This window comes from Ctenocephalides felis, unplaced genomic scaffold, assembly GCF_003426905.1.
Source record: "Ctenocephalides felis isolate EL2017-DRISC unplaced genomic scaffold, ASM342690v1 CF-g0.4_SCAFFOLD_01604, whole genome shotgun sequence".
Classification (NCBI taxonomy): Eukaryota; Metazoa; Arthropoda; class Insecta; order Siphonaptera; family Pulicidae; genus Ctenocephalides; species Ctenocephalides felis.
Genome location: NW_020537758.1, coordinates 12,851,172 through 12,866,364, shown reverse-complemented (window position 1 = coordinate 12,866,364; position 15,193 = coordinate 12,851,172). Strand labels below are relative to the sequence as shown.

Below are 15,193 nucleotides of genomic sequence, written 5' to 3'. Positions count from 1 at the left end.
TAGCCCGATTCAAGGCAATTACGGTTACACATCTTTTGCCCTCTACTTTAAAATAATATTGTAAAAAAATCCAAACCCAATCAGATTTCAAATTGAAGCGAGAACCAATTATTTTAGCTATCAGTTGTGATATTTATCCTTAATCGATTTTCATCCCTCCAATAAATAATTATCCCGTTCAATTTCACTAGATTTATAATCCAACCATCCATTCCTCAATATTTGCATTAAATTTTCTTTCATTACGTGTTTTTTTCCTGGTGTCGTGCCCCTGGAGCCATATCCCGGAAAGGAAGCGTCGAGTACTCTTTTCGTAAAAAAAGACTTTTGTGATAACAATAAATCCATCTGTAAACAGATTTCTATTGGAATGGAAAATAAATTTATGTGAAGCAGAAGAAGAGTTTGCTCGCTGTGTGCCAGATGAGATGAGATTGCAATACGTGCGTGTGTGTGGTCTTCTATCCCAAAACCCGACTTTGTTTCGGGCTTTTACTAAGATGCATGGGTTGACAAATGAATAATAAGAGCCACGGGTAATGTTATGTGTAGGCATCTGTCTCATTTATAGGGGACTGTGACAACATGCTGATTCTAATGTTACAACTTTAACATCGCTGCATATATACATTTTTAATGGTCTCGTAGGAAAATAACTGAAACGTGATGACTGCATGACTCGCAGTTTGGTTATGGATTTTGGTTTTGATTGCTTTTTTTCTGTTAATAGTCAATATTGCTTGTAAATAGTAATCACTTTAAATCACTCTCATGAGATAAAAGTCAACATTGAAATTTTTGTAACAGAAGTATTTTTTGTTCTTGATCTTTTTTTTTTTAATTTTGAGCACTGTTATTTAGTCAAGCCCGATGTCTGCACGCGTCCTGACGTAGTACGCGGCATACATCATCACGTCATAGTTCATTTATGTTATTATTTTTGTATTACTGTTTTTATTATATTTTTATTTTAACTTTTTTCATTTTATATTCAATTTATTGCATTTCTTGTATTTTTGTATTTTTTTTGCTCATGTCAATTTTGTAAATAAGACATTAAAGTCTTGATTAACAAAAATAAATTGTAACAAAAAAAACTGTTATTTAGTTTTGGATACCTGAATATAATTTTTAGATATACGTTATTGAATTGTTTTATAAGGTGCCTTGTTAATTTTAAGTTAGATTCAACATTTTTTTTTATAAAACCTTTATATAAAAGCTTACATGTGGGTGTGGTAAAAAGGACCAACAGAACTTTTACTCTGGCAAAGGCGTAAAAATACAAAATATTAAACAAAACAGTAAATTAAGTTAACAAAAGCAATTTAACAAGAGATAAATTAAATTAATACTCATTCTAGGTGAATATTTTTGACGAAATACTAGATTAAGGTTATATACAGTGTTATCTCTATAAAAAATGCACCCGTGAAATTTATATTTTGCATTGTATGAATGTAGGTGATGTTATTTCGTAAAATCCCTTTTAAATTAAAAATAAATTATTGGACCTATTTGCCCTTTGGATGTCCCATTTTTGCCCGCATATGAATGTATTTCCGAGAAAAACATTTTTGTGCAATGATGAATTAGCTGGGAGTTTTACTGAATGTAGTCATATAGTTGTTTGTTTGATATGTGTTATGTTTTATTTTGGACAGTATAATTTCTGAAAGTCAAATTATACCTTTGTGGCATATCATACCCTGTTTTTATATATAATTTTTTTTTCATTTAAACTACAACTGCCTGAGAAGGCATTCAGTAATTGTTATGATAAGCTATTAAATAAGTTTTTAAAATACTAACCCATTGGTAGTATTTCAAGTTAGTATAATAAATATAAATATGTGACAATAATTGCAAGCAGTTAATAAATATAAATATGTGAGAATAATTACAAGCACTATACTAAATATATAACTATACTAAGTCTAATGGATATCTAAGAATTAAAAAAAGTTTTATTTGGTATACCATTTATTTAGCATATATCATTGATTAAAGACATAAGGGGGCGTCTATTAATCACGTGACCTTTTTTTAAGTAGAGGAGGGGTTGACAAAAAATTACAAAAAATCACATGGGGGAGAGGGGGGTCTAGTAAGATATATCGTGAATTTATTTTTTACTTATATTTTCAAAAAAATGTAAACAATTGAAAAATTTGTTCAATAAATTTTACCTAATAAAAATACACATGATATTTGGTGGAGAGAGATGGGGTAATTTTAAATATCACGGGGTCCAAAAATCTCTAAAAAAAATCGATCACGTGGTTAATAAATTCTTGACTCAGTTTCTATTCCAACTACAAGTTTTTAAGCTATGAGTAAAGAATGCACAATGTATTAATAAAAGTACAATCGTAGCATTGTATCGAAAAGGTTCGAAACTGCTGGTTATATGATACTTTTTGCTGTATACCGAACGTGATTCCGTGCTACCCGACGAGTTTACGGCTTTTATTTTCACAATTCTGAACAAGTGTGAAGCCGCCGACATCAAGTATCGTTATTTTCACAGTCGCCTGAAAACGACGCGATTTTACATTGTTTGTGGAACGGAACGGTGTCGGATCTCGTAACATCCACGGTAATAAAATGCCGTAAGATTTTCATTTATAATTATATATAAAAGGTGTGTGTAAATGTGACCTCATGGGCTTTACTTTAGATTTTTTTTTCTAGTTTACACCAACCGCCTTCTTTTGTGGTTGAAATACTGCTCAAGTGCTCACATAATGCATGGGTGACCCTTGACTATCACAATTTGGTGAAATTTGCGTTTAAAATTCATACATGACAATAATTTTTTTTTTTTTTAAACTCAATTTTATTTAGCAATCAGAAACACATAAAGATTCCTATGAGCTAAAATGACAATATTTTAAGGGCGATGAATAAGAAGAACTCCAATGAGAACTTCTCAGTTTTACAATTATATGATATGCCGTGAGAATTTTATTCACATATCGCAAGTTTGTTCACATAATGCATGTTTGTACTTTGAATATCACAATTTGCTGAAATTTTGGTTTTTGAAAAGCTTACTTATATTTATTGTTACTGTGATTGACAAACATACTCTTCTTGGCAAGGTGGCAGCATTTTGATAATAAAATTCAGAAAGATTTTCATTTATAATTATAAAGTGTGTATGAGTTTACTATGAGGTTTGTATGACTAACGGAGTTTTTTTGTCACAATTTGGTAAAATTTCACTTTTGGAAAAGTCTAGTCACAAAAAATCAGTGATTGACGAATATATTTGTCATGAAAAATCGACATATTTGAAAATTCACGTAGGGTAAGCTACAGTAATCGCAAAAAATACAAAATGAAAATTTTTATATATTTGCTTTCCAAAGGTTTCTGAACATTTTGGCATACCTTAAAAAAAATGTTTTTTTTTTGTATAGCGCAGGAAATATTTTTATCCATCTCAGACTGGTCATGATAAAATTGATGTGTGTGGGTGTGTCTGTGTGTGTATGTTGTGTGCTTTTTTCTTCGACGATTTCGTGAACACCGATCAACCGATATGAATAAATCAAATAACATTCTATTCGCATTTAATAAGAAGACATACTGATTAGTTTTTGGTAAAGGCAGGTCTAGCCGTTCTGAAGATACAGGGAAAAAGGTCCAAAAACGGTAACTTAGTTTTTAAAAGAACAGAACGTCCGATTTCTATAATTCAAAACACATTTTAGTTGTATTAACAATATGAAGAATTGATCAAATTTTCATGAAGGCAGGTCAAGCGGTTTCGGAGATCTAGTAAAAAAGTAAAAAAATATGCCATTTGGCGGTCAAAAATGATCATTAGACATATGCACATCAAATTATCAGATATTTTATATATTTTTCATATTTAACAATGTGTATAAATTTTGTTTACATTTCTATGGATTCCAATCGTTTGTCGGTTAGACGGCGACACGGCGCTTTCGCGCTTTGATAAATCGCCTCTATGCAGCTAAAGTAGTGCGATTGCTTTGAAAAAAAGTTTAAAATTTCTAAAATATTTCAAAATAAAAAAAAACATTTTTTTTCAAAAGTTTTTTCGCCAAAAAAGTCATTTTTTTCAAAAATTTCAAATTTCTCAAAAATCAATTATTTTCAAAGATTTAAAAAAATTACTCTTTTTTAAAAAAAATATATAGAAAACAAAATATATTCTGAATTGTCAAGTCGTTCAGAATATTTTGAGACTACGACTGTATATAAGTATTGTAAGTGCAATTTTACCTTAAAGGTGAAATGATGAAATAATTTGCTTTATCGATAAAAATTAGGATTTAAATAAAATTTCTACAATTTATTTTGAGTATGTTTTATATGATGATTTCTTTTAAAATTATCTTTTTACAACAGTACAAAAACATGAATTTCATGGCGTATACAATTTCTTATAATCGTTAGACAACAACCGTCATTTTCACAATGTATTGAAAGTTCTTTTACAATTTGTTTCATAGACGGCTTTAATTGCAAAACAAACATTTCTACACGGACTTTTTCAATTTTGTTGCAATATGCAATAATAGCACTGCAATAAAATGTAATTGTTGTTCAGCAACCACAAATGAACATAAAATGAAGAACCGTAATATAAAAACTAGTTTTGTTTTGCATCATATACTTTTATTTTAACTTGTACTGCGCTTATCTTCCATAGGTATAATTTTACGCTGCCTTGTGAAATTTTATACTTCAAAAGACATTTAGAACATCCAGATAGCATTCTTAGTAAATTATATGATCATAAAAAATTTACTTTAGATACGGTGTTTCGAATATTTATTACCAGGGAAACCTGAGTGCGATAATTTTATCAGAACCTAAACCATGAACATATTTTTCATGTATTGAATTAAATTAAATTTTTATTATTCATACAACCTCGACGTTAACCAATTCAAACACAAATTAGTTTTTTAATCTCCATTTCGAATTGATCAGTAGTTATAAATAAAATTGATAACCGACGTTTATTGTATTGCTTTTTTTATTCCAAATGTATACGAGTCATTCGCACGGAATCGTTGCTCATAAAATTTTATGAGAAATGATATATACGGAACAATAACTTTCTAAATTGCTATAAAAGGTTATCATTATAAATAATAAACCAAAGAAATAATACGGTATTGTTTATCACAATGGCCGAGAAGATCTCCGCAAGATTTCTTTGTATACAGGAATGTAGAAAAATAATTAAAATTGAAAATATAAATCGTTACTTATATATCAGAGTTAAAATTTTTATGCAATTTACAAGTCTTTTATCTACAAATATTAATTTTAATAACCAGTTTTGCAATTACAAAAATTGCATTATTTATAGACAGTTTGCATACCAGTCATAAAATTAAATATTTACAAGCACAAAGGTTAACCATTACCTCGATGGTCTATTATAGCTGATATTTTTGCATTTACAATTTGCACTCGATATTCGGTGGTCTACATCCGACAAACAAGCCGTCCATTATAATAATTATGCATAATAATAGCCTTTTAGTAATGAGTGCTTGCTTGTTGCTTTATTGTTCGTTTACGACACTAGAACATAAACCAGTTTTTCAAGACCTATATTTTCAGATACAACCGTTTTTACTTTTACGGTATCATTATGTATTTGTTAAGCTTCAATCCGATCCGTGTTCACGAATATCGTGTTCATGAAATATTCAAGATTCGAGTATAATACCGTTTGGGAAATAGACTGAGAATTGGCCACAAAAATTATTCATTATTTAAAATATTTAAAAATCACCAGGATTATAAAATATTCTATAAATATCAATATTTGAAATAGAGATTAGCCAACCATTGGGTTGACTTCTCAAAACCTATATAATTATGATAATATCAAGAGAGTTCATGGAAGTCTTATATTCTGAATCCATATATTGTAAATTATGGAAATGCAAAAGTACGCATTTTAACTACAAATTATTCAAAATTTCAATATAGGGGCCGTTCAAGTATTACGTAAGCACTAAAGGAGGGCGGGGGGGTTATTGATTTGCTTATTTTGCTTATTTTTGGTAAGAAATTTGCTTACTTTTGATGACAAAGGGGAGGGGGGGGGGTTAAATAATTGTAATAAATCTGCTTACGTAATACTTGAACGATCCCATACAAGTGAATATAGAATTTGCTACAAGATGTTAGTAAATTTTCTCTAGTTTTTTCCGAAGTGAACAAATTATGATGACCGAGATAAAAATTAAAAATTATTTGAAGAAAAGTGAAAAATGTTCGTAATCTTATATAGCAAATTATGGGAATACTTGAATCTGCGTTTCAACTACGAATTATTCAAAATTTTATTATACAAGTGCATGTAACACTTTTTATTAGATTTTAGTAAATTTCATCTACTTTTCACCAATGTAAACAAATCATAATGTTTCAAAAGAAAATTAAAAGTTATTTGAAGAACAGTTAAAAAAAAATCCTTAATTATTTACATAGTATGTGAACAATATATCATATTTTTGTAAATATTTTTTAAAAAATTTTGTCAATCAACAAAATTTAAAATTTGGCTTAAAAATATTCCAGTTGTAAATTAGTGCTTTTTTTACTTAAACGAGTTTAATCCTAATTCCACATAATACAAATTAAAACATCTCTACTGCTCACTACTGCTGGACATCAGACTGTCCAAAGTGCATATTAAATCTGCAACTTTCTCGGCACGCGTAAATAATTGTACGATTTAAAAGAAAAATTCCAGGAAAATTGTATATGAGTATGTGATATCCGGAGAAATTAATGAAATCCAAATCAGGTGAATTAGGTAATGTCGAAAATTCGTGGAATAAATGTAAGAAACTCATTACTTTTTAAATGTAAGAGACTCATTAAATTTTTTGAATGAATGTATTATATTTTTTGGGAGAAGATGATTTTGTATACGTAAATAGCAGAACAAAGTGCTGAATAAAGCTAAGAAATTTCGTTAAATAATTTGAATAAAAAATCGACTGTGTGGTTCTGGAGAAAGCTATGGTGGGGACAATGTTGGTAAAAAAATTGGCTGTGTAAAAAAAATTTAGGAAATAGTTCATTAATTAATGTGAACAATAACTCGACAATATAACTCAATTTCTCTCAATTCAGCTCCACGTCGAAATAGCTCGAAGCCAATCTGACTTTACCATCATACATTGTACAAAGTATGTATGTATTCCTGCACGCAGGCGGAGGCATCTATTTAAAACGTAATTGTTATTAATTAAACTATGCAACAGACTATATGCTCGCTTATTACACACGTTTAATGGACGGTTATAAACATTTACGATGATGCACTAATAACGGATAGTTTCATATATGTTGATATGACTCATTATCGACAGTGTTGAATTCGATATCGTTGAATTTTGTATCCGCACACACACACACGCACACACATACACAAACACCCACATTTTTTCTAAGGTTTGCCAAAAACTAATGAGAAGATTCCTTCGATTTTCTGGATTACTATAACATACCGTCCAGGAGGAAAAAAATGTCGATTTACCACAGCCCAATTTATATTTATCCTTGAAAATTTATGTTAAACATGATTTTTGCTAGAGGAATATAAATAAATAATTTTGTGGAAAAGTCGTCGATGAGCTAAATTACATTTTTTGTTAAATTATTATTTTGTTTATATATGATTTTGTAAAAAAGTGATCGCCAGGGTTCGCCACTGCCTGATAGTTCACCATTTTCGCGAGCGATCCATAATGCATTTTCCTAGCTATATATATGAAACGACTGCGAAATTATACTTTTATCTAGCGTGATATTATAACGAGATAGAAGCATATAATATAATATAACAACCATGGGAGATCGGAGTGAGCCCAATCAAAATAATGGCATTTGCGAAAACTTCCGCCGACGTGCTCGGTTTTCATGTTGTTTTGCTCGGTAATGTACTTGATAATCCCCTGCTGGGCTACATCAGGACTTTATGAATATTTATTAAGCAAAATATTTTCAGCGCTTAATATAATATGTTGGATGTAGAATAAAAGAAGCGCGCCGGAGACTTGTACGACTTGTCCGGTAACAATGAGAGTTTTAATCTGTCTAGAATATGCTAATGTAAACTTTATAAAAAATTGATGTTGAATATTGTAATTTTTCGAACTGAGATTACTATAAGATAATTGTTAATTGCAAAGTTTATTTTTAACCCATTATGAATATAGGGTCCGTCAACTTATCTCAAAAATTAGCGGTGAATCACGTGATTGAGTTTTTAAGGATTTTTGGACCCCCTCCCCTTGGTCATACATTGTTATATTTGTAACATTACATTGTACATTGTAAAATTTTTCGAACAAATTTTTGGAATTTACGAAAAAATCGTAAAATTATTGATTTTTTTTGAAAATGTTTGTATTTGTTTTAAAAGTTCAGATAAAAAATACACTTTATTACTTATTAGACCCCTTCTTCCCACAAGATGTTTCTTGATTTTATGCCAAACTCCCTCTCACCCTAAAAGCCTTACGTGATTAATGGACATCCCCTAAGGCAGATTGCTGGAACTTCTCGTAACGCAATTTTATATTCTTGAATGCTCTGAAAAGAATAAGATTTGTTTTGAAAGACTTTGTTTGAAATATTTGAATTCTTTTGAACATTTTGGAATATTTCCAATACATTTGAAAATCGGGAAAAATTGCTTTCTTGGAATACTGAGATTTTTTGAAAACTTAGAATTTATTTGAAAACGGAGAAATTTTTTTAAAACTTTAGTTTTTTTTTTATTTTTTTAAACTTCAAATTTTCTTGAATATTTTTGATACCAATTCATATCGGTTGATTCCAATTATACACAAAATATATATTCTTCTGCCAAATGGTATATTTTATAAAAAGTTTGGATCTCCGAAATCGCTGGACCTACCTTTGCAAAAAAGGTATCAATATCATACCCAATAATCAATACAAGTAGAATGTTTTTTGAATTAAACAAATCGGATGCTCCGTTTTCTCACAAACTTACTTGCCATTTTCTACACTCTTTACTGCGTACTCCGAAACGGCTGAACCTGTCTTTGCCAAAAACTAATCAGTACGTCTCCTTATCAATAGGAATCGAATGCCTTTTGAATAATTCAAATCGGTTGAGCGGTGCTCTCGTAAATGTCGACAAAATATTGTATCCATACATACATAAACATCAAAAACCTTCCGAAAGAGAAGTTTATGTTTTCATAAAAAAATTCGATTCGCTAAATTTGTTTTCTCAACGTTTCAAGCCATGCTGAATCAAATGAGACCAAATTTGAAAAAAGTATGTGTGTGCGTGTGCGGGAACAATTTTTTTCCAAAATATTCCAAAATGTTCACAAACCTCTGAAATGTAAAGATATGCAAAAAAATTAGATTCTATTTTTGGACTATTGCCATAACTTACCCTACGGGTAAGAATTTGTTAACGATGCTATTTTAAAGTAGAGGGCAAAAATATGTAATCAGCCATTGCCTTAAATCCGGCGATATCCATATCAGGAGATAATAGGTCATTTTCAATTTTGTTTTTTTTTTTTGGTTTCGAGCACAGTTGTTTAGTTTACGATGCCTGAATATAATTTTTAAGTATGTATAATTTTATAAGGTATTTTATGATTTTTGAGTTATACTCAAGTTTCTTTTATGTAACCTCTAAATAAAAAATAGATCTGTTAGGGTTATTAAGGTAAATAAAGTTGGTGTATATATTTTAGCATTCATTCAAACTTAACATTTTATTCAAAAAGATTTATTTATAAAAATTACATAACAGTATTCTACAAATCTTTATAAAAATCAATTTACAAATAAGTAGATCTTATTATATTCATTATCTCGCGGTTAAGGTTCTTCGACTTCAGAAGAACTTGAACTCGATGTATTAAGAGACACCATAGTAATAGGTTGGCTAGTATTAGATGTATCGTTTTCCTCCAAAGATTTCATTTCATACTCAGTCAATATATTAAATAGTTTTGTTTTTGCTACAACTCTTAAGGCCGGTGACAACTTAAATAAAACAGATTCAATATGAGCACAAAAAGATTTAACCTCTTCACGATCCACAAGTGCCTGTTTGGATTGTAAAAGTTTCATTTGCTCCTGCATAGTTTTTTCTTTGTCCTGCCAAAATTTTATGAGGCTGGTATTAAATTCGTTGGTTCTTTTGCGTTTTCTATTTTTTTTCTCAGACCGAATATCAGTATGGTTTGTGGTCGGTGTGTTATTTGGAATGATTTCATTATTTTGGACGATTTCCATAGAAACATGTTCGGTATTTGTTGCTTCTGAAGTGTATGTCTGTATACTGCTCGTTGATGGATTTATATCAATTGGAAATATTTCACTAAAAATTATATCTGGTTTTATGTCTACATCACTAGTAATAATGACGTCCCCATTTAATTCATCTTTTACATCCTCTGAATTTATTGGTGTTTCATTTCTCTCCTCATTGCTTTCTATTTCTTGAGATTTTGCAGAACTAGATTTTTCTATTGGAAATTTCTCTAGAAAACGTAGTTTTTCGATCATTATCCATTTGGTTGTTTTGAAGGACCTACGTTTACATCTGTTGAAGGAGTCTCTTATGTACTTCCATCGTTTTTTACAGTCATCACCTGCAAAAAAGAACGAAGCAAGATTTAAATTAATTATTTGTTATAGTAATTGGAAGAAAATCGAAAATGAATTGTTTTGTATATCTTAACGTTTCAAAGGTTTCTGAACATTTTGGCAAATCTTAGAAAAAATGTGTGTGCGTGTTTGTATGTGTGGATACAATTTTTTGTCGACGATTTCAGGAGCAGGAAAATTTAATCGATTTCTTTTAATGAAGAGACGTGCTGATTAGTTTGTGACAAAGGCAGGTACAACCTTTGTGGAGATACGGGGCAAAAAGTGCCAAAAATTGCAATTCAGTTTTTTGAATCATCGGGAGTCCGATGATTCAAAAAACATGTCATTTGTATTGATGCAATGACAAATTGATTCAATTTTTGAAAAAAATGCCATTCGGTAATCAAAAATGATCATTAGACATATGCACATCAAATTATCAGATTTTATAGAGATTTTAAAAATAAGCAGTTACTACAAATTTTAATTCATTTCTTTGGGTTCTGTCATTTATAGTGAATAACAACTCGTTGTCTAAAAAATGATTAATTTTTGAAGAAAACAGAGTCCAGTCATTTCAAAATTAGCAATAATTTTTATATTTTCAAAAAATTTCAACATTTTCAAAAAAATAAAAAAAATAAAAAAGGTCGATTTTATTCAATTTTGTTAAAACAAAAATCCTAATTTCTAAACAATTTTTATAAGTTTTAAAAATGTTAAAAAATTTGAAAATTGAGCATTTTGAAAAAAAAATGTCTTAAAAAAATTTACTCTTTCTCTAAAAATTTAAGAGTTTTAGGTTATAGAATTACAGATTATACCACTATATAAATCTTTACGTTTCAAAGGTTTCTGAACATTTTGGCATACCTTAGAAAAAATGGATGCATGTGTGTATGTATGTGCATGTGGATACAAATTTTCGACTATTTCGGGAATACGAGTCAACCGATTTGCATAATTAAAAAAACATTCGACTCGTACTGATATGGAGACATGCGGATTAGTTTTTGTTAAAGGCAAGCCGAGCCGTTTCGAGGATTTTTTGAGAGAACGCATTTTTGTTTACATTTCTATGGGCTTCGTAGCAATGTTTATCCGTTACACTGCGACGCGGCACCCACGCGCTTTGATATTTCGTTTCGACACAGCAAACGTATCCCGATTGCTTCAAAATTTCCAAAACATTTCCGAATATACAAAAAAACAAGAAATTCTGCAAAAGTAATCAAATTCAAAAAAAAAAATTATCATTAACAAAAAATAATAATTCTTGATACGGGAAGATCCACCATTTACCTCAAGGCACGATGCCTTACACCACTAGTTTCAAATTAATTTAATCGATCAAACAAGTTCGCATTAAACATTATAAGTACCATTAAGCATTTCAATACCATTATTCTTCCATTTATAAACAACAATCAGAATAAACAATATATCAAATGAGCTATTGTTGTTAAATACTCACGTACACACAAGTGCGTACATACACAAACCTACGCGGATACTTATACGACCAAGAATTTTGTATACATTTCTGTACGTACTAAACATCCGCAATTTAGAGCGAATTGTACGATATACTTTCGCATTCATGTTTACCGACGATTCTAAATAACGACTTGCGTTTGACGGGATGCGACGCGTTACTACGGGTAATAGACTGAATAGTTGAAATACCCGTTGACTAGCTGTAAGTGGAATTCTGTCTTAAGGCAATTAAGGCATCGTGCCTTGAGGCAAATTGCTGGAACTTCCCGTACCAAAAATTATTAATTTTTTAAAAACGATTAACATTTTTGAAAAAAATTTACTTCGAAAAAATTAGATTTTTGAGAAACTATAATTTTGACAAAAAATTCCTTTTTTTTGAAAAAAATTTTTTTTTTTGGAAACAAATTTTTTTTGAAAAGAAAAGTGTTTTCTTCATTTTGACATATTTTGGAAATTCTGAACTTTTTTCCAAGACAATCGTACTGCTTGAACTGCATAGAGACGAAATGTCAAAGCGCGCAAGTGTCGCGACGCCGTCTAACGCATAAGCATTGGTACGGAACCCATAGAAATGTAAAAAAAAATTATACTTATTGTTAAAATTTCTATAAAATATCTGATAATTTGATGTGCATATGTCTAATGATCATTTTTAACCGCCAAATGGCATTTTTTTTACTTTTTTCATTAGATCTCCGAAACCGCTAGACCTGCCTTCATGAAAATTCGATCAATTCTTCATCTTGTCAATATAAGTAAAATGTTTTTTGAATTATTCAAATCGGACGCTCCGTTCTCTTAAAAACTGAGTTACCGTTTTCGGCTAGACCTGGCTTCGCCAAAAACTAATCAGCACGTCTCCTTATCAATACAAATCGAATGTTTTTTGAATTATTCAAATCGGTTGATCCGTGTTCCCGAAATCGTTGACGAAAATTTGGATCCGCACATACATACACACACACACACACACATACATCAATTTCTCTAAGGTATGCCAACATATTTAGAAACCTCTAAAACTTAAAGATATATAAAAATTTTTATTCTCGATTTTTTTGCGATTACTATAACTTGCCCTACGGGAAGTTAAAAATAATATAAAAAAAAATGTTTACCGACGATTCTAAATAACGACTTGCGTTTGACGGGATGCGACGCGTTACTACGCGTCTCTGAGATCCGCATGGGTAATAGACTGGATAGTCGAAATACCCGTTGAAAATAGTTGAAATATTTTATATAGTTATTCTATCTCTACTCACTTGGTCTCTTCAATATTTTTCTAATATCGTTCCAGATTTTCTCCCGCGCGGCATTGTCTTTGTAAGTCGGGAGCCTGTTGTCGTACAGTGGCGGATTGTTGTACACCAGTTCTATTAATAGTTCGTCCTCTTGCGGCGAAAAAGATCTCATTTTGACGTGCGGCAGTTCCCCTCAAGTCGCGCTACTCGACTGCCTTCGTGAGACGCGCGACCCTGGCCGTCGCCTCGTCGCCTCGTTCGCCGACAGTGGCCGACCGTAAGCCGAGCCCGGCAGTGGGGATCTATCTCGCGTATCTAGCGTTGCACGGTTCGAAGCTTCGGTCGCGTTTCTTCGGTCGCGACGGTGAAGAGATAATGATAAGGTTTGTATAAATAATCGACATTCTTAGAAAACCGATTTTCGACAAGTATTTTTTCGCGAGTCCGGTTTTAACCTAGTAGTGCATGGCATCGTACCTTAGGAATCGTTCAAGTATTACGTAAGCAGATTTATTACAATTATTTACCCCCTCTTACCCCCTACCTCCATGTAAACATTTTGCAATTAATGTATTGTTTTTTTTTAAATATTGTAATTATTAGGTTGCCATTCGGTAAAAAAGTAAAAATACTACCTATGACGTAATCATCATCTAGACTCCCCTGCTCCCATGTCACCCATAATAGGCAAATCAATAAGCCCCTCGCCACTCTATAGTGCTTACGTAATACTTGAACGGCCCCTTAATGCAAATTGCAGAAACTAACCGGACTGTAATTTGAAATTTTTAAAATTTCAGAAAAAAAATTAGTTTTTTGTTAACATTTTTGAAAATTCTGGAAACACTTGAAAAATTTGAATTTTAAAAAATTGCAGTTTTTAAAAATACTGATATTTTTTGCCAACTTAATTTAAAATATATTTTTTTGAAATTAAAAAAAATTTTTTTTGAACATTTTTGAAAATTCTGATATTTGCATATTCCGCACTTAAAAAAATTGAATATTGAAAAAATGGCAGTTTTTGAAAATACTGATATTTTTTGAAAACTTAATTCAAAACGTAATATGAAATATTTAAAATCTCCGAAAAAATTTGATTTTTTTTGAGAATTTTTAATTTTTTTAACATTTTTAAAAATAAATTGAAAAAATATTTGAGTGCACTTAAAAAATTGCAGTTTTTGAAGATACTGATATTTTTTGAAAACGTAATTTGAAATTTTTAAAAGCTCAGAAAAAAAATAGATTTTTTAGAAAATTTTGTTTATTTTTTAACATTTTTGAAATTTCTGAGAGCACTTCAATAACTTGAACATTGAAGAAATTGCAGTTTTTGAAAATACTGATATTTTTTGAAAACTCGATTCAAAACGTAATTTGAAAATCTCAAAAGCTCAGAAAAAAAAAAATTTTTTTTGAAAATTTTGATTATTTTTATCACATTTTTGAAAATGCTAATATTTTTTGAAAACTCAAATTATGTGATTTTTGAAAATTTAGGAATACTTTGAAAGAATTTGACACCCTATTTCCATCAGTGGATTCCAATTACAAAATATGAGATTTTCGACCGCCAAATGGTATTTTTTTAACTTTTTTAATACATAAATTTTAACTTTTTTCTGGATCTTCGAAATCGCTGGATCTGCCTTTGCAAAAACCTAATCAATTCTTCATTACATCAATACAAGTAAATTGTTTTTAGAATAATTCAAATCGGATGCTCCGTTTTCTCACAAACTCAATTGCAATTTTCTGCATTTTTAAAAACTAATCAGCACGTT

The 15,193-nt window shown here is 30.3% G+C and overlaps 1 protein-coding gene across 1 annotated transcript; it reads right to left on the bottom strand.

Annotated features, from left to right (window-relative positions):
* Nucleotides 1-9,885: 9,885 nt before the first annotated feature.
* Nucleotides 9,886-13,722, bottom strand: LOC113373062. Its single transcript, XM_026613395.1, has 2 exons — nucleotides 13,428-13,722; nucleotides 9,886-10,664 (listed from the first exon to the last, which is right to left on the bottom strand). Exons 1-2 carry the CDS (start codon nucleotides 13,576-13,578, stop codon nucleotides 9,886-9,888), a joined length of 930 nt encoding a protein of 309 aa, XP_026469180.1. The 5' UTR covers nucleotides 13,579-13,722.
* Nucleotides 13,723-15,193: the final 1,471 nt, after the last annotated feature.

Coding starts and splice junctions, on each gene's coding strand:
- LOC113373062 (XM_026613395.1), bottom strand. CDS start 13,578: ATGAGATCTTTTTCGCCGCAAGAGGACGAACTATTAATAGAACTGGTG. Junction 10,665..13,427: donor AAAAATATTGAAGAGACCAA/GTGAGTAGAGAT, acceptor TCTTTTTTGCAG/GTGATGACTGTAAAAAACGA.